The sequence below is a fragment of the Bacillus rossius genome, chromosome 8 (genome assembly GCF_032445375.1).
Source record: "Bacillus rossius redtenbacheri isolate Brsri chromosome 8, Brsri_v3, whole genome shotgun sequence".
In the NCBI taxonomy this organism is placed as follows: Eukaryota; Metazoa; Arthropoda; class Insecta; order Phasmatodea; family Bacillidae; genus Bacillus; species Bacillus rossius.
In genome coordinates, this window is record NC_086336.1 from 68447075 (window position 1) to 68466953 (window position 19879).

A 19879-nucleotide genomic window follows, 5' to 3' on the forward strand; every position below is an offset into this window, starting at 1 on the left:
TAAACCGACTTTACAGACAACCAATTTATTTTGTGTAAATATATATAATTCATTTAATTAATTGTTTAATACTTCGCGAAATAGATAAAAGGTAATACTAGCTGGCCGGTTGTCACTTTTTGATTTTATCTAATTCACCATGCCACTTAACTTGACGAAATAATTAAAAAAAAAAAAAAACCTTTCAAAAGTACTTTAAAATATTTTTTTTATATTTTGAACGAGTCATTAATTAGGTATAAAAATGAATATAAATATATATATATATATATATATATTTTTTTTTTTTTGACAGTTTTAAGTTGCACCCAAGCGAAATACAAGAGCGAAACATATTCTCAAACCACGTCAACTTTATTAAGAAATGAGGAAAATTTTTAAGGGCTTTACCTAGCACCCAAAAAGGAAAAAAATAGTAGATTGGGCAAATAAATTAGGATAAATATTCTTTTTTAACAAAATGGCTCTCCTACTACTAGCGCTGTTAGTTCGTATGCCGCCGCATACTTCACAAAGTGGATGAGACATTCCAAGGAAGAGGAAACTATCCTCTTCCTTGGAATGTCTCATCCACTTCCAGAATTTATTTCGTAGACGGAATAGTCACTATTTCGTTCGGATTCGGGTTTTGACCATCGAGTGCGACAGTTCACAGAGACTGTAATCTGTGGTCAGTCTGGATAGTGAATTACAGCATGATGTAAATTTGCAGGTTACCGAACATTTAACTATGGAGGTGGATAATAGTAGTTTAACTAAGAGGAAATTGCTAACTGAGGAAGTTACTGAGGTTGATAGACAAGCTAAAGCTCATAAGATTGCAGATCCACAGCAACACAGTTCTCCTAATAACAGGTATGTTCATCGTTCAGAGTGTCGTTACCCCATTAACCATCCTGGCCCATATATTGTCCTGATAGAATCAATGCAACATAATATAGGTAACTTACACCCTTTGACCATTGGCAAAAAACTTCATCCTAACCCTCATATTGTCCAAATTCAGCGCTCGGGGCCTAACAGGCTGAAGATTACCTTCGCTACCCTACAGGCAGCGAACCAATTTGTTACCTCGGATCAAGTCAAGTCGCTTCAGGTTAAATGTCTTATTCCCCAAGGTCTAATCCAGCGGGAGGGATTGATCTATGGCATCCCTTTGGACGTGGCTATCGACGATCTGCTAGAGGGTATCGAGTCCTCTCAACGCGTCATACATCTTGAGCGGTTGACTAAATATATAGCTCCCGATACCCGGGTGCCCATTAAACTAGTTAAAGTGACGTTTGAGGGACAAACTCTTCCCGAATATATTGCCATCTTTAAAGAGCGTTTCATCGTCAAACCTCGTGTTCAGTCAGTCCTTCAATGCCATCGATGTCATCGTTTTGGTCACTCGATCAAGTTATGTCGATCTAAGGCTCTATCATGTGCAATTTGCTCTCAGGAGCACTCCTTGGATACATGTCCCCATAACGATTCTCCATTATGTGTCAACTGCCGGGGTAACCACCCCTCCACGGACAAGGTTAAGTGCCCTGCTTGGGAATTTGAGAGGGAGATAAAACGGGTCATGGCCTACAATAATCTCTCATATTCGGATGCGAGACAGCAGGTACAGCGCGCTACTGGTCGGATATACCCATTACCTAAAGATCGTATGGATCCCCACCACTTGCCGAGACTCACCAGCTTCCCCCCTCTGACGCAGCCTTCACCTATCGGTCCACAACACATTCCCATTTCTGATCACTCTTACGCACAGGCTATTCACTCAGACTCCCTGCATCCACCCCTTCGACCGGATGGGTACAGGGTTTGCTATAAAGCAGTACCACCGATCACGGATGTCACAAGTCAGAATTCTTTCAATCTTCAACATTATTATTCTCAGTTTCGGCCCTACACGCCTGACATCACCAATGGTGTGGCACTGCCGGGGCCTCCCGACGGAGGACTGTCCTCTTCTCCCCCTATGATGCATACGCGTCATCCTTCACAGGATGCCCTACAGGACACTTCCTCTTCTGACGTAGCTCCACCTCCACACTCCACACGATTAAGGCTTAACATGGAAAAACTTAAGTCATTGGTCGATACCATTGAAATTATGATAGCTACAGCTAAAAAGGAAACTGATTACGCCTTCGACAAAGAAAGCCTCATCGCGGCTTTTGTCCAGGTGCTCGTTTAACAATGCTTCTCAGACACCCCTTCTTGCTTCTTCAGTGGAATGTGCAATCTCTTTCGGCTAATAGGTTCCCCCTGCTCCATTTTCTCTCTACAGTCTCATGTGATGCAGTTCTTCTTACAGAAACTCTCTTAACTTCAGGACATCATGTTACTTTTCCCGGCTATAACTTATACCTCTCGAAAAAGCTGGATAGGGGTACGGCAATTCTGGTCTCTCGAAGACATCCCAGCACGGAAATTAACGTGTCCTACCCTCCCTCTATGCAACGCGTAGATGCTATCGCTATCAGGCTCCTCCTTGATGATGTTCCACTCACCATTGTCTCGATTTATGTCCACCCCCGATCTTCGTATACATCTCAAGATTGGGAAGAATTTTTTCAACAATTCGATGGTGCTGTGTTCATTGGGGGTGATTTTAATGCCCATCATATCTACTGGGGCAACAAATCTAATGATGCAGCTGGGATCAATCTTCTTGACTATTTACATACGTCTCCTTATATTCTGTTAAATGGTACACAACACACCTGGATGGGTCCTCCTACTGCGTCTTCTACTGCAATCGATCTCTCTTTCATAACGTCTAATCTGGCTGGCAACTTTAAATGGGAGGTTCTTTCGGACAACTGGGGCAGTGACCACTTCCCTATTCTTATCACCACGTCACAGCCCACTACCTCAAGGCACTCAGAAGCACACTGGTATTATACTTTTCTTACATCACGGGCCGATTGGACTTTGTTTTCTTCGTGGCTGGAATCTCGGACCGCAGCTACGTTCTGCTCTTCCAATGATGACCTCCTTCGCTTATACTCTAGCTTCTATAATAACCTCTTCCAAGCAGCTCGTGCATCTATGCCATTCCGGTTAAAGGGTCCTGTACATAAACAAAGTAAGGCTCCCTGGTGGGATGAACACTGTGCCAGTGCTAATCGGCAGCGCTTAAACGCCCTACGAACGTACAAAACACGGTCTACTTTGGATAACTTTATACTTCTTAAGAAATCTCAAGCATTTGCTAAATTAACCTGGAAAAAGCGTAAACAATCTCACTGGCAATCTTACTGTGAATCTTTTTCACGTTCTACCTCTCTGAAAACGTTATGGCGACAATTCAATACTTTTAGACATAGTCTCACATCCACGGCCTGGGCATCTCTGCCTCCCCATTTACTCCATGACTTCATGTCACTGGTCGCTCCTCCTACAGTTTCCCCTCCGCCTTTCCTCGCTGACGTTCCTCCGGTTCGCCCCGCGTCAAAGGATAAGGTCTGTACCTCGCTCCTACAAGACTTTTCTTTTTCAGAATTCTCTCAATGTGTCCAGACAACACCTGATTCTGCACCCGGACCGGACTTGGTTACTTATAGTATGATCCGTCATCTTCCTGTCAATGCGCAGTCCTTCTTATTGCACATTTTTAACCTCATTCTACGGCTTGGCATTATTCCACCTAGCTGGCACGAATTCTACATCCTTCCGATACTTAAACCAGGCAAGTCTCCTCTTGAGGCCACCTCCTATCGACCTATCGCTCTCCGTTCGTGCTTGGCTAAATTGTTTGAGAAGTTACTCAAAAATAGGTTGGTGTGGTGGTTCGAATATTATAACCTCCTTCGTCCAGAACAATTTGGCTTTCGTTCTGGTATGGGCACTGAAGATGCAATCTGCTCCCTTTACTCCCAAATTCGTTTAGCCTTTCAACGTAAAGAGATATTCTCTGCCATATTTATGGACATATCTGCGGCTTTTGATAATGTCCAACTTCCTATCCTGTATTCGAAACTATGCAAATTAGGACTTCCTCGTCAGATTATCAGGATCCTTTCTGCCTTACTCTCTTCTCGTACTTATACACCGCGGATGGTACGGCCTGCACCTTACACCCGACAGGTGTCCCAAGGATTAGTGCAAGGAAGCTCTCTTAGCCCTCTTCTCTTCCTTCTTTATACTCAGGACCTTATGTTTCACATTGGAACTTCGGCTAAATTAACTGCGTACGCCGATGATGTGGTGTTGTGGTATCGTGGTTCTACTATTCTCGACACTAGTACTACTCTTTCAGCTGCCCTCACTCAGGCTCAAAGTTGGTTGGGAACGCATGGATTCAGTCTGTCCTTATCGAAAACGAAGATAATACACTTCACACGAAAACGGGTTACGACGCCTGCTCATGCTATTTCATTGGATGGTGTTCCCTTACCTATAGTCCCGTGCATCAAATACCTTGGTGTTTTCTTAGATCAACGGATGCTCGGTATCGCTCACATTAATTATGTCATTGATAAATGCTCTCGTCGGTTACACCTCCTTAAGGCTCTAGCGGGGAAAACTTGGGGGGCTGATGTCCGTAGTCTTCGCTCATTTTACATTTCTACTATCCGACCGATCCTTCTCTACGGTAGCCAGGTATTAATGTACGCGTCCACTTCTCAGTTGCAAAGGTTGGAAACACTTCAGAATACTGCTATGCGAATCATCCTAGGTGCGTTTAAATCCACACCTATCATGTATATGTACATTGAACTAGGCCTTATTCCATTATCCTTATATCGCCGTATGCTATATGCCCGCCATTGGGTTCACCTTCGTATCGTAAGGCTGCCAGGTTTACGACGGGCTATGGACGCCCTATATGACATCCCCACTCCAGTTCTTACAGCTGCTCGATCCATTGATCCTGGACCGTATGGCTATAAATACTGCTACTCGTTTGATGTTCTTACTTATGTCCCCTTGGTTCGTATAGAGGGTCGTAAAGACAAACCCCCCGCGGTGCTTCGGCAAATATACTTGGACCTTCTAGCTTCCTACCCCTCTGCCTCTCGCATATATACGGACGGCTCTAAACGTCAGGATGGTGTGGGTGCAGCATGGTTTGACTCCTCGCACGGTCGATCTGGACTTTACAGGCTTCCTGAATACACTTCCATCTACTATGCCGAAGCGTATGCAATACTTATGGCCTTACAATATATTCTGTCGCACGTGGTTCCCATTCCCTTGATTGTTTCCGATTCTGCCAGCGTTCTCACGTCCCTCTGCTCATCTCATCAGACCTCCGACTTGCTTCTCTTACGTATTAAACACCTCTGCCTTCAAATTGAACCACATTCGGGCCCTGTTACATTCCTTTGGGTTCCCAGCCATGTGGGCTTGGGGGGAAATGAAACTGTAGATAAGATGGCTAATTTAGCCATATCCACCGGTCGCCTAGTACAACCTGCCTCGTACCAGCCTCTGCTCCCTCTCGTGAAGAGATACTTCAAGGAGATTATGTTCCAGGATTGGATTGCTTATGCCCACACGCATTCATCACTCTACCCTTCTCTCCATCCCTCTACGGTTCCAGTTTACAAAACTCTTCCCCCATATGCTTCTCGCCGTCAGGCGGTCATGTCCTTCCGTCTTAGGTCCGAACATCTTCTGACTCCAGAGCACCTCTGTCGACTGGACATGACACCCCATCCGACCTGCCCTTGTGGGGCTCCTGTTGCGGATGTTCAGCATCTTTTATTGGAATGTCCCCGTTTGAGTGCGAGAACACACCTCCTACGTACTTTTCAAGAACTGGAATTGCCGTCCCCACTTTCATACCCTAATATGGTATACACCTCCACCCACGCTGCATATTTGGCAATCATCGCTTACTTTTTGTCCAATGGTATCACTTTTTAACCCTGGGGTTGCTCTTGTAACTTCCTTGGTGACCGGCCCTCCCCAACTCCTTGTTCCATGCTCCACGGCCTACTCCACCCTTGGTAGACGGGCCTCTACCAAGAAGATGTAGTTTATTCTCTAGCCTCCTCTTCTGATTAACATGCTCCCGACACTCTGAACTATGGCCGTGGGCTTCATGCTGTAGGCCACTATCCAATTAAAAAAAAAAAAAAAAAAAAAAACTATTTCGTTCGATGAAAATCCGTTCTTCTACTTAGGGAATCCGGAATAGTCACTACACCGGGTCGAAATAATTCAGTCGCCCCGGATAGTTACCTGATCTATCTATATTACCAAGCTTTAAACTCCTTGAACCTGTTTGAGATGCTCGAATAATCTGAATTCGTGTATCTTCAGATTTGTTTCTGTTGTAAAATGAAATCGTTGGTATAGGCTTTTCATATGGCTCTGACAAACGCTAACACGTAATTTTTAAATTTTGTATGTTTGTGGATAGTTCTCTTTCAACTTCTCTTTGGCGGGAGGGGAAAAAAAAAAAAAGGAGGGAAACTTAGATCCGTGTACGATAATATGTTAGAAAATTACTTTTTATACAGTCTGTTTCATGGTACTTGAACGTGAAAGCATGTGAAGGATAAGAATTTGACCTTGAATGCAAACTTGTTTTGTGTTTACATAATAAGCTCTTATTAATCGGAGTATTTTCTCCCAAACCCTTTTCCTCCTTATCCAGACTAGTTCACATAAGTGTTTTATTGGACACACGAAGAAATGTTGGGTGATGGACAGGCTGGTGCCAAGGTTTGTTAACTTTTTCTTAATTGTTATCTTATTGAGTGCACAGCCGCGATTATTTATAACTAGTGATTACACAATCAATCATGCAAGCACGTTTTTTTTTTAATTAAAAATATTCTATTATGTAACAAATTTTAGTAAATAATAAAAAAAACATTCTCCTAACCTTTGTTACTTAAATTTTTGAATGGAGATTCCTACCACATTTTAGTTCAAGTATCAAATTCTACCTAGTTCACCCTCCATTCTTTACTTTTAAGGTAGTTTCATTCTCAAACACTGAGGACAAATGTTGCAAATTTAATCTTCACAATTCATTAATATATATCATTGTCTTGAATACTCTTTAGTGGGGAGCATTGCCAACGTAGCTTTCAACACACTGGGATCTTGTTTGCAGAGCTTCATCATTTGTGGAGCGATAGTTCACAGTACGGAGCCTTCCCATGTCACCATCCTGGAGGACGGCTTCGTCGCAGTGTGCGATGGCAAGGTGGGAGTGGAAGAGTATAATTGAGAAATTGTCTGCGTTAACATTTTGGAAGTGTAACCTACTATTTTTTGGTCAAAGTTCCATATGAATCTAAGTTTACCCATTGATCCTAATGGCATGATCCTGTACATCTGGATCCTGTGGTACATGAAGCTTGATGATGGTAAATATGTAGTTGGGCGGTATTTGCGGAAAAAAAAGTGTTAAAAATCCGAAAATACTTTTATTATATGCTCTTTAAATTCCTCTTTTCATTAAACCTGGCGGAGATAAGAAATTCCAAATACTTTAGGAGATATCAAATTTTTTAATTTTCATAGTTGGGCGATATTTGTTAAAAAAAAATTTAAAATTCAGAAAATAATTTCATTCTATGCTCTTTAACTTCCTCTTTTCATTAAACCCGGCGGAGATAAGAAATTACAAATACTTTGGAAGATATCGAATTGTTTAATTTCCATCTTAATACCTGTGCATTCATGCGGTGGCGTTCACCATTGTTTCTTGTTTACGAGTTATGAATTTTTTTTTTCGCGATGTAGGTGAACGACTACATCATTTTCTACTAATGGCAAAGGAATTGTAACCTCTTCTAACTTAGGTGAGTTTTTAACGTTTCAAATTTTAATGTTTTCTTTGTTATTTGAATATTGTTGCGCAAGTAATAATTTTAAAAAAATTACGTGAGTTGTTACTGTCCATCCTTTGTCCCGGTTGGTTAGGTCAGGTCAGTTACATTATAAATGATTTAAAACAAAAGAATAATTAAAATTGATTCACATTATTTTTAATGTCACCTTAGTTTCAAAGTATTTATAATGTAACTGACCTCACATAATAGACCATTTTAATTAATTAGGCATTCAGGAACACACGGCAAAATAACAAAAATTGTGGCGGTCGAATGATTACACAGATCTTCTATTGCAAAATTAAGAGCGGTGATATCTCCTTAAGTATTTGGAATTTCTTATCTCAACCGGCTGTAATGAAAAGAGTAATTTAAAGAGCACATAATAAAAGTATTTTCAGATTTTTAACATTTTTTTTCGCAAATACCGCTCAACTACATATTTACCTTGATGATTTAATTTGGTGCATCACCAGAGCCTGCACATAACGAAAACTTGTATTATAGCAATGAATTATGATGTTATTGAGTAAAAAAAAGGAAATATATTTTGTAATTTTTATGTGCAGTGTATTTTGACGTACTAAATTAAAATGGCAAGCATCATGTACTACAGGATCAACATTTACAGAATAAAGGGATAAACTTTGATAAGTAATACGGAACAATTACCCTATTTTTAGACATAGACTGTCACAGGGGTCACCCCCCCTTTTCTTTTGTGACCTAGCGCTCTTAGCCGTCAGGCCATACCGCCCTGGGGTATGGATGCGGATACGCCGCATACACAACCAGTAAGAGCGTTAGAGCTTTTGGCTATGCACAGAGACTGAGGCTACCCATCCCAGCTTATGCACCACCTCCGGCCCCCTACTGCACCCAGCCCGCCAGCAAGTTGGATGCTCCCTTAGCCCTCCGGAGCCTAATGTTAGACAGTAAAGACCTATAAGGGCGGGGCGGGGGGGCGCGTCCCGGCAGGTGGCGGCGGTGGGCGGCCGGCCGCAGCTCCCAGAGGCCCGGGCCCGGCTGGCGGTGCCCGAGGACCGCCTGGTGGCCCTGGCGCCGGGCCAGTTCCTCTGCCCCGGCCTGGTGGACACCCACATCCACCCGCAGCAGTACCTGAACCTGGGGCTGGGGCTGGACCGGCCGCTGCTCGAGTGGCTGGACACCTACACCTTCCCCCTGGAGGACAAGTTCTCAGACGAGGCCTTCGCCCGCCGCGTGTGGGCCGCCGTCGTGGTGCGTAGTTCAACTGGGGCGTTTCTTTTACAAGTTCTGTTTGTGCATGAATAGGGACAAGTTTATTTGGCGAATTGTGATAAAGCAAATAAACACCGCAAAACATGTCCTAACACCACATAGCACTGAAGTGTAAGTATAAAAAATATTTTATATATTAATTAATTGGAAATTTGACTTAAATTACAAAAATAAAATTTTAAATCATGGTAAAGTCATTTAATTTAATTTATTTGGCATGAATTTTGTACCAGAATATATGTTTGTAGTAAATGTATTATATTATTATATTGTTTGATCTTGCATTTATTACATTAGTAACACATTGTAACGCTTGTACTAAACAAATAAGTATTTGCAGATTTTTTTTTGATTTTTTTTTTCTTCCTGTTCTATACATTCTTCTATCGGGCAAAGTAGGGCGGAGAGGGGAGATTGTTTTTGCTCACTTCGCCCGAGCAGAGATGACAGGTCCATGCATGGAACTTACCAGCAGCTTCACAAAAAAAAATACAGGGGCTGTCACTCAGTTTAAATTACCTTGGCTTCAAATCCTCCACTGCAGAAGTGTCAATGTCATAAGTAGTGACTGATACAGAACATTTACAAATGGAGGTTGTGTCTGTGTGAAACAAGGCCAAAGTTAGCACGTTCAGTAGTTTCCTATATGTTTACTTCACCTCAAAACGAAAAATCAAAAATTGTATTTTTGAGTACTATGCTCGTTCCTTAAATTTACTGAAAACAGTTTTTTTTTTCCTTCAAATTCCTGCTAGATTATGAGAAACTCGCAGGTGGGCAAGCCCATCAAGTTTATAGAAGAAGCCATTAAAAACTACAATAAAATTGATTCAAAAATTATTAAACTCACTGTTACAAAGATATTACTGCGGGTGAAATAATTTTACATCAGTATTTGCATGCTTTCAATCAGCTGAAATGCATACTTTTACCAGACTTCAAAGCCATTTTCCACTAACATGTTTCCTTATACATGATGCAATCAGGATCTAGTAAATAGGATTTTCGACTTCCTAAATCAACAACAAGCCCTAGTTCCTGTACAGGATCAGGCTATCAGGATCTAATGCACAGTTTCGAGGTATTACATATAACTACAAAAGTGCAACAATTTAACAACACGTGAACACTCACCTGTGTTGGACCACCTACATCTTCGCTGCGAGTAAAAAATGAAGATGTTTGCGGTCCTGTAGAACTTTCGAAAAACCCTGACGAACCCAATGTAATGAAAGATTCACAGCCACACCAAGTACGCCAGCCATTCTTACGTCAGAAAATACATTGGCACAAAATCGACAAATCCTCTACCAACGACCATATTTATATTTTTGCTCCAAGCAATCAACACACCAAATAATACGTGAAAAACAAATTCAATTTGCAGATTCTTGCCTTCAATTCACTACGTGAGTCAAAATACTTATTTAAATACAAGCAATGCAAATCTGCAATCATACAAATTATTCTACAATTGTATTAATTAAGATGTAAGTAACCTAAATTATCATTTTCTCATAGTTGCTTTCACGTATAGCATAAAAATAATTAATAAATTACCACACTTGACACAACTACAAAAAAAAGTGGCTCTAATGAAGTATGTGTGTGAATACACTCCCTTAACCATTAAATCTTTTGCATGTAATTAAAATCTCACAAACTTGCATTCAAAAGGTAGTTCTCCTGATCTTCCTTTGTGCAACAGAGACACAAATATTGCTATCTGTTTGGACTTCTAGCAACAGAGACCTAAACACTGTCATGTAAGACTGGTTGCAGCATTAAGCTCTACAAATTTTTATGTAATGCCTGTCTTTCATGCAGAAAGAAAGTACTTAAATAGTGAAGGTCTCGTCGACTTAACTATTTTCTTCACAACCTTGACACGTGAATGAAAACTTTTATTGTTCCTGGAACAATCGTAATCCACAGCTATCTTCTTCACCATATTTTTTCACTAAAAATATTTGGTTGCTTTGTGACAGCACCCCAGTGAAAGTGACACAGTTTGCCCGTTCATTCGGCTCCGTGGTTATCACTTGGTAATTTCATAACCTCCCAGTCTCTTCACCAGTAAGTAGTCTTCTATTCAATCTGTCCGTGGACCTGTTCAGCATTTCGCGTACGTGGCTCTAATGCGTAGTTTGTGTCGCTTTTTTAAGTTAATTTTTGAACACTGATGATGTGATGAATATTATTGTTTGGCACAAATTGTGAGGTTTACTCGGGAAGGTGACGAAAGCTAGCATTCCTCGTTGATGCTAAATTGCTAACTAATTTGTTTGTCAGCCCGTTTCTCTAAGGCATGAACTTGGCATGCCGTAAAAGCTGCTGTATTTCAGCGCAGTAAAACTGTCGTAGCTGCTGGACATTTTTTTTGGACTTCTACTATTTTGAGTATAACTATGGACATTGTATAAATGGCCTTTGGTTCGACTGCCATTTCATTGCTCTTTGAACCCATTAAACCAGATCTGGGCACTTATAAAATTTCAGCTGCGTATGTTTATAGTCATACAACATTCCGATACTGTATTCGGGAACATGCACAATTTATTCAAAAATTTAATTAAATTCTACAAGCATCTTTATTCCCCAATCACTGTATTTACTTAGAAATTTTTATAGTTACAAGGTGATTACCAATATCCGGCGAACAAATTACAAAATTTTTTAAACATCTTGTATAGTATGGTTGGACATTCGTTATCTGTGCACACTGGCAGGTGTTTGACGCCTTTTTCTGTGCTGCAGAGGTGCACGCTGGCTCACGGCACCACGACGGCGTGCTACTTCGCGACGGTGCACGGGCGCAGCACGCTGGCGCTGGCGGAGACAGTGCGCGACCTGGGCCAGCGCGCCGTCGTGGGCAAGGTCAGCATGGACCGGAACTGCCCCGCCTACCTGCGCGAGGCCACGGAGCGGTCCCTGAGCGACACCGCGGGCTTCCTGCTGGCCGTCGCCGCCCTCAAGGTGCCCGTCCCGCTGGTTCCGTCCCGTCTCGTACAGCGTGGACTCCACGTGACGACACTTGAGGGGCCCGCCTCGTCAGGGGTGTATGTGTGTCAGTGAGGCGGGACTAGCGCGGTGTCGCCTCTGGACTGGCGCGCAGTCTTCTCGTCGTCACAGGATGACTGTGAAATTTGAGCGGTGACTGCAACATTATATGGCCGATAAATGATGATAAGGGTGTAATGCAAGTCCCTTAGGTGCTTTTAATAATCTGTACTGGTTGTTTTACGCCTAAAAATTACTCTCAAAAACATGCGTTTTAGCCATTTTAACTCTTCTAGAAATACAGTTTAAAAACATGATCCAAAATTAAAAGTACTTCTTGGGCCTCAGCGAACTCTTAAATGCTTTTCGTAGACATACCCCACTCGGATATCTTGAGTAGTTTTGAAATTGCGTTGTTTTTCTTGAAGCTCTGAACACCGTCTGTGTGACCAGGTAGGCGGGCCCCTTAACGGACTGAGCTTTTCTCAGCATTATGGAGAGTGGTCGTTAAATGGAGAGAAATAAAAGATATCATTTTATTATTCGATAATAATATGTAATTACTAATATAGTACACATTTTACATGTCTATAAAACCATACAAGCATCGCTTGGTCCAGGTCCTCGTATTGAGGTTTCTTTAATTCATTAGCAGATTTTTCCATCCTCCTCTGCTACCAGAATTTTTTCTTTGTTTATCCATGTTGTAGACACGGTAGAGTTGCTGAATCCAAAGCGTCTTCCAACGTCACTGATATTTTCTCCCGCCTCTATTGAGCGTATTAATAAAACTTTTTCTGTCAATACGCAAAGATTTTCGTTTACTCGCCATGTTCACAGTTTCGATAGTCTGTAAGCGACTGCGATAATGATAACGTGTAACAACTTGACAAAAGACAAAATTAAATAGAATCTCCGGTACGTCAGTCAAAGTAAACACGTGCTAGATAATACAACAACGAAACAGCAAACAAAAGAACGTACGCAGCTGCAGTTCTTATCAACTTCAGAAACTTAGAAAGTACTGCTTAATGATTTATCATGCCGTATTGTTGTCGTTGAATAGAGTGAGCATGACACTATATAGAGTGTATCATTGTATAGAAAAAAATGCTAAACCAACCAAAGTCAAGCAATTTTGACGTTTTACGGAGTTTGTCGTTAAATCGAGTGACATCATAAAGTGTTTACACTGTATATTTATTTATTTTTGATTTTTGGAATTTTTCCTTCACTGCAGTAGTGTTTGTCCAAAAAGCTGCATTAAATCTGCAGGTACCCGCCCCCCTCTGCCCTCACACGCCCTCCAGACGCCACGGCTGTCAGTAACAAGTGGATCTGAACCAGAGTTCACCACCCAAGTTTTAATTTTTACGTCCATAAGAAATTACTTTTTGTAAAAATTTTGTTAGTTATGAACATAACATGCATGATGGATACAAATGTTGAAATGCTTACAAAATATAACACTTGCATGATAGTAATTGATAGTCGTATATTTCAAATTAATAAGTACGCCAAGGGAGAATTGTTTCATGTATGTTTTTTGGTGTAATTTCCTCCTTGTATGTGTTTCGTAGGGGTGAATTGTGATCTATCGGATGTTCATGTTAATATCCCTGACAATCATTTCTAATGGTTGACCTCATCCAAAATGATTAAATTTTTTATTTTTGTTCTAGCTTTTTACAAAAATTAATCTGTTTTGTTCTTATATTTATCGCAAGGTGGGACATATTTTTGCAGCCGAAATAATCATATTTTATTTAAGAAAGCTACATCTATGGGAGAGCTTCAAGTAATAATAAATGTTAATGTAGTTTATATGATACTTACAAACAGGTTTGTAAGTTAGTGGTGATCCTTGTGCAGTGTGACCGGGTGCAGCCGGCCATAACGCCCAGGTTTGCCATCACGTGCAGCGAGCCCCTGATGAGAGGGTTGGCAGACTTGGCCGACAAGCACAACACACTCATTCAGGTACGACTCATTGTGTGTTCGTATGCAAACATACTTGCTGTAGGGGTATTTTTTTCTCTTCCTGTCTGAGACATAATAACGTTAAAAGGTTTTTTCCAGATTTGTATGTAGTACTTGTTGTGGTAGATTTAACATTTAAACCATTAAAACATTAAAGATCTCATTTTCATTTTCGGCGTCTACATTACATTTTTTTTAGTTTTGAGTTATTCTTGCTCATGCACCTATTGTGTTTAATTTTGTTTATTTATAATTATAAAAATGACTCATGATAGAAAAAAAAGTTGTAAAGACATTTTATTCTAAGATGTTCGAAGATTTTTGTAATTTGTTCGCCGGATATTGGTAATAACTTTGTAGCTATAAAAATTTAAAGTAAATACAGTGATTGGGGGATAAAGATGCTTGTAGAATTTAATTAAATTTGGGAATGAATTGGGCATGTTCCCGAATGCAGTATCGGAATGTTGTTGGACTGTGTGGTGTTGTGTGCCAGACGCACATATCGGAGAACCAGGAGGAGGTGAAGTCTGTGCTGTCGCTGTTCCCCGAGGCCAAGAACTACACGGACGTGTACCTCGCCGCGGGGCTGCTGGGCCCGAAGGTAAGCCCCGTGCGCCTGTCCGGCCGTGCTTCAGTCTCTGGACGCACCTCGGGCCTTGCACTGGCAAGTCGTCGCTCAGTGCGGAGGCGTGTGGAACGCCCAGGGCCACCGAGGGTGCGGGGCGGTGGGGCCCCGGTCAGTTTCGAGGTTATTTGTATTATAATGCTTAAGTTTACTCTGCTAGGATGAAAATTACTGGTGCATTGCTAATAGAATTTATAGAAAACCTGCAAGCTATGAAACCATGCAGATCATGTCTATAGTTATGGCCACAATGTTTACAGTCTTATGATTTTTTAAAATTCCTAGTTTAAAGTGTTCTCCTAAACACTAAAGCTAACGGATCGCTGTAGCTTATGAAGCTATAAAGAGAACCAGTCGCACAAAAAAAGGCATCAAACACCTGCCAGTGTGCATAGATAAAGTGTGTCCAACCATTACTATAGGCAGCTGAAATTTTATAAGTGCCAAGATCTGCTTAATAGGTTCAAAGAGCAATTAAATAGCAGTCGAAACAAAGGCCATCTAAAAAATTGTCCTCAGTTATACTCAAAATAGTATTGCTGCGCTGAAATACAGCAGCTTTTACGACATGCCAAGTCCACACCTTAGAAAAGCGGGCTGACAAACAAATGCGCGGCATATAAAATGCAGTCGCAACACACGCCAAACGCAGCCTGATGCCTGGCTGCGAAGTGCACGAGGTCATTGCTTGCTTGTTGGTAATCTTCTCAGCTGCTGCTCCTCCGTTGGGCAAGTTCAACTTCTTCATCGGAGACAAAAACTCCCAAACGCGACCACAGCCCGCGATGTTCACAGCTCGGCCACTCTCGTCGGGAGTCGCCCACGCGACGAGCGTCGCAGCTTGTAGTTAAAAGCTCTTACCACTGCGGGTCGCCGTGCAGCGGTGTGGAAACAAAAAACACCGTGAAGGCCGATAGTTTGGCATGCTGACAGGCTGCGTCACGAACGTACCGGTACACTCGGACACGAGGAAAAATGTCCTGCTCCAAAATAAATAAATAAAACTACAAGAATTATATCTGAATAAGTGAAACATATCGAGTGACATATAAATCAAACTAAATAAATCTTATAGTAGCAGAAGGAGAGTGACTGGGGCGTGTAAGGATGCAAGGGTACAGGGTACAGTGTGTATAACCAAACTAAATAAAACTTGAAAGTAGCAGAAGGAGAGAGACGGGAGCGTGCGAGGATGCAAGGGCATGGCGGGCGGGACCAGTGAAGGCGTGCGCGGCGCGGTGTTGCAGACGGTGCTGGCCCACGGGGTGCACCTGGCCGACGAGGAGCTGGGCGTGCTGGCGGAGCGCGGCTGCTCCGTGGCGCACTGCCCCAACTCCAACACGGCCCTGCGCAGCGGCCAGTGCGACGTGCGACGCCTGCTGGCCGCCGGCATCAGCGTGGGCCTCGGCACCGGTGCGCCACCCCTCTGCTACTACTAACTATCGTAGCTATTCGTGTGTGGTAGTTGTCGAAGGGTTAGGCAGTTTTGAAGGTGCTATGATTTAGTGCCTCATCTGGTTATACTAGTTTATGATATTTCTGATATTGTAATTATATAATTATTATTTTTTTCATAATATTCCCATATATTACTTTATTTTTGGTTGAAAATATAATTTTACTTGTGATATACATAGAATTTTGCACTGGCGCCCTGGTTTTGATTACAATACATGTATACTTGTGTCCAGTAATAAAAAGAAAATAATTATCACAGATAATTACAGTCCCTCCCCTTCGGTGTTTGTGGAGACCGCCGGTCTGGAACCGGTCGCAGAGGGCGGGCTACGACCGGGTGTAGGTCGGGCCAGCCGGGACGAAGCAATGGTGAGCGGGCGTGTCGTGTTGCAGACGTGTCGGGGGGCTTCAGCCCGTCCATGGTGAACGCCATGCAGTCGGCCGTGTCCGTGTCCACCCACCTGTCCTTCCGCGACGGCCAGCGCCACGCGCCGCTCAACTACCAGGAGGTGTTCCACCTCGCCACCCTGGGCGGCGCCACAGGTAACGTCCACGCTGACCAGGAGCAGCGAGTTCCTCGAGTCTCCCGTTCACCTTTTACCTTCTCTTTACCTTCTATCTTGCTTAATTTTTCTCCACTTTCTATTTCTTCCATCCTTTACCCTCTCTTTTCCTCTTTATTTCTATCATTTTTTCTCTCATTTTTATTCCCCCAGGGAATCAACCTCGGATCACCCCTCTTGGTGTGAGGAGGGTAGCCGAGTGGTCGAGTGATCCGACAACTCTACTTGGCCCCTACCTTACGCACTGTGTGTGCAATGTTTCATGTAGGGAAACGTGACGTTTATATATTTTTTTCTCTTTATTCACGAGTAACTTTAAATTGTTTGATTTAAACACCCGAGCAGTGTGTGCGAAGCTCTGTGAACTGTGCGCAGCTATGCCGCCTGCCGGCCAGCAAGTGATGTGGTTGGCTGCTTCGCTGGCGTTCGCCTGGAGAGGGGGAAATATAAAAATAAACCATCGAGTAGTGTTTTGATTTGTTTTCCCTCTCACTTTTATCACAGGGATTGTCGTGAACTGGCACCATTTGCAATTTTCACTTGTCTGTCTCGACAGGTTTTATTGTGCAGTTGTGCTCTAACATGATTGATTTTTTTGCGTGTAAAATTTCATGACAAAACTGCAAAAAGTATTAAAAACAGACAATAGAGGACCGAGGGGCAATGTCGGTACCAGAGAGGCTCTGGGAGTAAATATGCACAGTACGTTTGAAAGAAAGCTACATGGTGGTGGTGGGTTCGAGAAGTTCAGTGTTTTAACTGAGAGTGAACTACGTATCTAGTTTGCTGCCTGCAAGCATATTTTATTGTATAGCTTTTCTAGCTTTCTGAGTATTTATTTAACCGTTCTCTGTATTCATGTACTTAATTAGGATGTTTCCAGTGTCTGGAAATTCAATTAGGTTCTAAAAAGTATATATTTGCTGTACATTTGTTTTAACCCCTAAAAATTGCTTTATGAAGTAGAGATTTTCCAACATCATTTAGCAACATAATAATTAATTTCTTTATGTACGTATGTATGTATGTATGTAAGTATGTATGTAATATTTCATAAGTAGGTACAATATTATATGGTGAATTGCGAAATAACACACAAAATAATTTCAAAACACAGCATAATTCCGAAACACCATGTAGCACCAAAGCGAATGTTATCATGGAATTAAGTAGCCTTTAAGCAAACATTATTCAAATCATAAAAAAGAAATGTTTTAATTTTTGAAAATTCAAGGAATGTCATTTCCAAACAAAAAATATTGTACAGAAGTGCATGGATCAGAATAACTAGGTATTTTAATTTGTTTTATTGTGCATCTCTTATTGAATCACTTTTAAACCACAACTGCTCTCTGATTTATTTTTTCTTGCTCTGAATGCATCTGTTTCAGACCAATTTATTACAAATGATTTTATCTTAAAAAAATGCCGCATATTAATTTTACTACAATTTTGGTGGAGTGAGTATTACAAAACAACTTTTATTAACACCAAAATCTTCTGTTTTAAAAGTAAAAAAAAAAAACATAAAATCTTGTCTGTAAATTTTTTTTGTTAAAATACACATGTACTCACAATTCCATCAAGGAACATGCTACACTGAGCTGTGCAACACAGTGGGCCTGCTGTCACTGCTCGGGCGTGGTCGTGTTGGCAGCGCTGTCGCTGGGGGACAGGACGGGCAACTTCGCGCTGGGCAAGGACTTCGACGCGCTGGTGGTGGACATGTCCGCGACGGGCTCCGGGGCGGAGGTGGTCTCCACCTACACCACGGCCGAGCTGCTGCAGAAGTTCATCTTCGTGGGCGGCGACCGCAACGTGAGGAGGGTGTACGTGGCGGGCAGGGTCGTCAAGGACACTGCGGCGTGAGCCCCTGCATGTTGCTCTCCATCGCCCGGCCAACACTCTTGTACTCTTGTAAACCCCTGCAGATACCCCCTGTAGGTAGGCGTGTACGATGTGGGCGATACGACACATCTTAGTAACGCATGTACACACACTTTTCAACGGAGGGCACAAAAATGGTGTACGATGCGGGAAAGTGTATGAAAAGGGAATGGGAATAATTAATTTTATTTTTTTCAATTTAGCATACCAGCACAATGTCAAGTTTAAACTTCCGCTTTGTAAAAACGTATGAAACGGGAAATTAATGATTTTATAAGTGTACGTTCCGGGAAAGTAAATCATTGTAAATATAGTACTTTCGGCGGGACCGAAATTAATCGGCGTATGACACGGGAAAATGTATGATTCGGGAACGTATCATCGAGGTTCTACTGTGCAATGAAATGATCAGTGGCAGTTATTCACTGTGCACTGCGATTAACACGTCCAAGATTAGCTCAATATGCTAGACTATTTCACACTTTTTTTCTTGTTTGCATATATGCTATGTGGTTAGATTTCTTGAACTTGTTCTTTTCAGTCATAAATTAAAAAAGAAAAATACATCTCGGAATAGTTTAGCAGGTGTATCTGAGCTAAAAGAAAGTTTCAGCCTGTATAGTTCTTCAAGTGTTAAGGAATTTACGTGAAGTTAAAGACAAATATTTTAGGTTAGTGAGATGAATTGGTGTCTACACTATATATATATATGAAGTTCTTTCTTTAATCTGTTTTAAAGGAAAACTTGACTAAATTGTATTTTTCACAAAAAAATGAGAGCTGTACAATGTTCTGACTAGGGGGAAGAGGTTGAGGTAAGAAAGGTGTGGGCTCGCTGTGTTGTGTCTGGTCTCAGCTGATGCCGATAAGCGATGACATTAAGATAAGTCCGACAAGCATTGCTTTTGTTTTGTGTTATGAAGTGATATTTTGCGTGTGTAATATAAAGTTTCCATTACGTATTATTAGTTTTGTATGTAATTTTATTCCTGTCCTGCTGTTTACATATGAGATACTATACAAGTCAGCTCACATTTAAGTCAACCTATACTATTCTGTGACTACGGAAGTTAAAGAATTCTCCAGAAAATTGAATTCTAGCAGCGCCCAGCACCAACTTGTGTCTAGGCGGCCATCTTAATGTTTACTGTCCTTTGTTGGACACACAAGCATGGAGAAAGTTTCATCCGCATCCATCCAACCAACAACAAAAAGTAAAACACTGTTACATGTCCACGCTCCGAGCACAAACAAATGAGAAATATATACAAATGGCCCTTTTTTAAAGTCACTGAACATATACCTTG

The 19879-nt window shown here is 41.7% G+C and overlaps 1 protein-coding gene across 1 annotated transcript; it reads left to right on the forward strand.

Annotated features, from left to right (window-relative positions):
• The first annotated feature begins 780 nt into the window (after positions 1-780).
• LOC134535212 (guanine deaminase) lies at positions 781-19537 on the forward strand. Its single transcript, XM_063374254.1, has 10 exons — positions 781-855; positions 6608-6675; positions 7073-7165; positions 8775-9035; positions 11814-12032; positions 13929-14036; positions 14533-14640; positions 15912-16077; positions 16516-16665; positions 18343-19537. Exons 2-10 carry the CDS (start codon positions 6646-6648, stop codon positions 18552-18554), a joined length of 1347 nt encoding a protein of 448 aa, XP_063230324.1. The 5' UTR covers positions 781-855; positions 6608-6645; the 3' UTR covers positions 18555-19537.
• Positions 19538-19879: the final 342 nt, after the last annotated feature.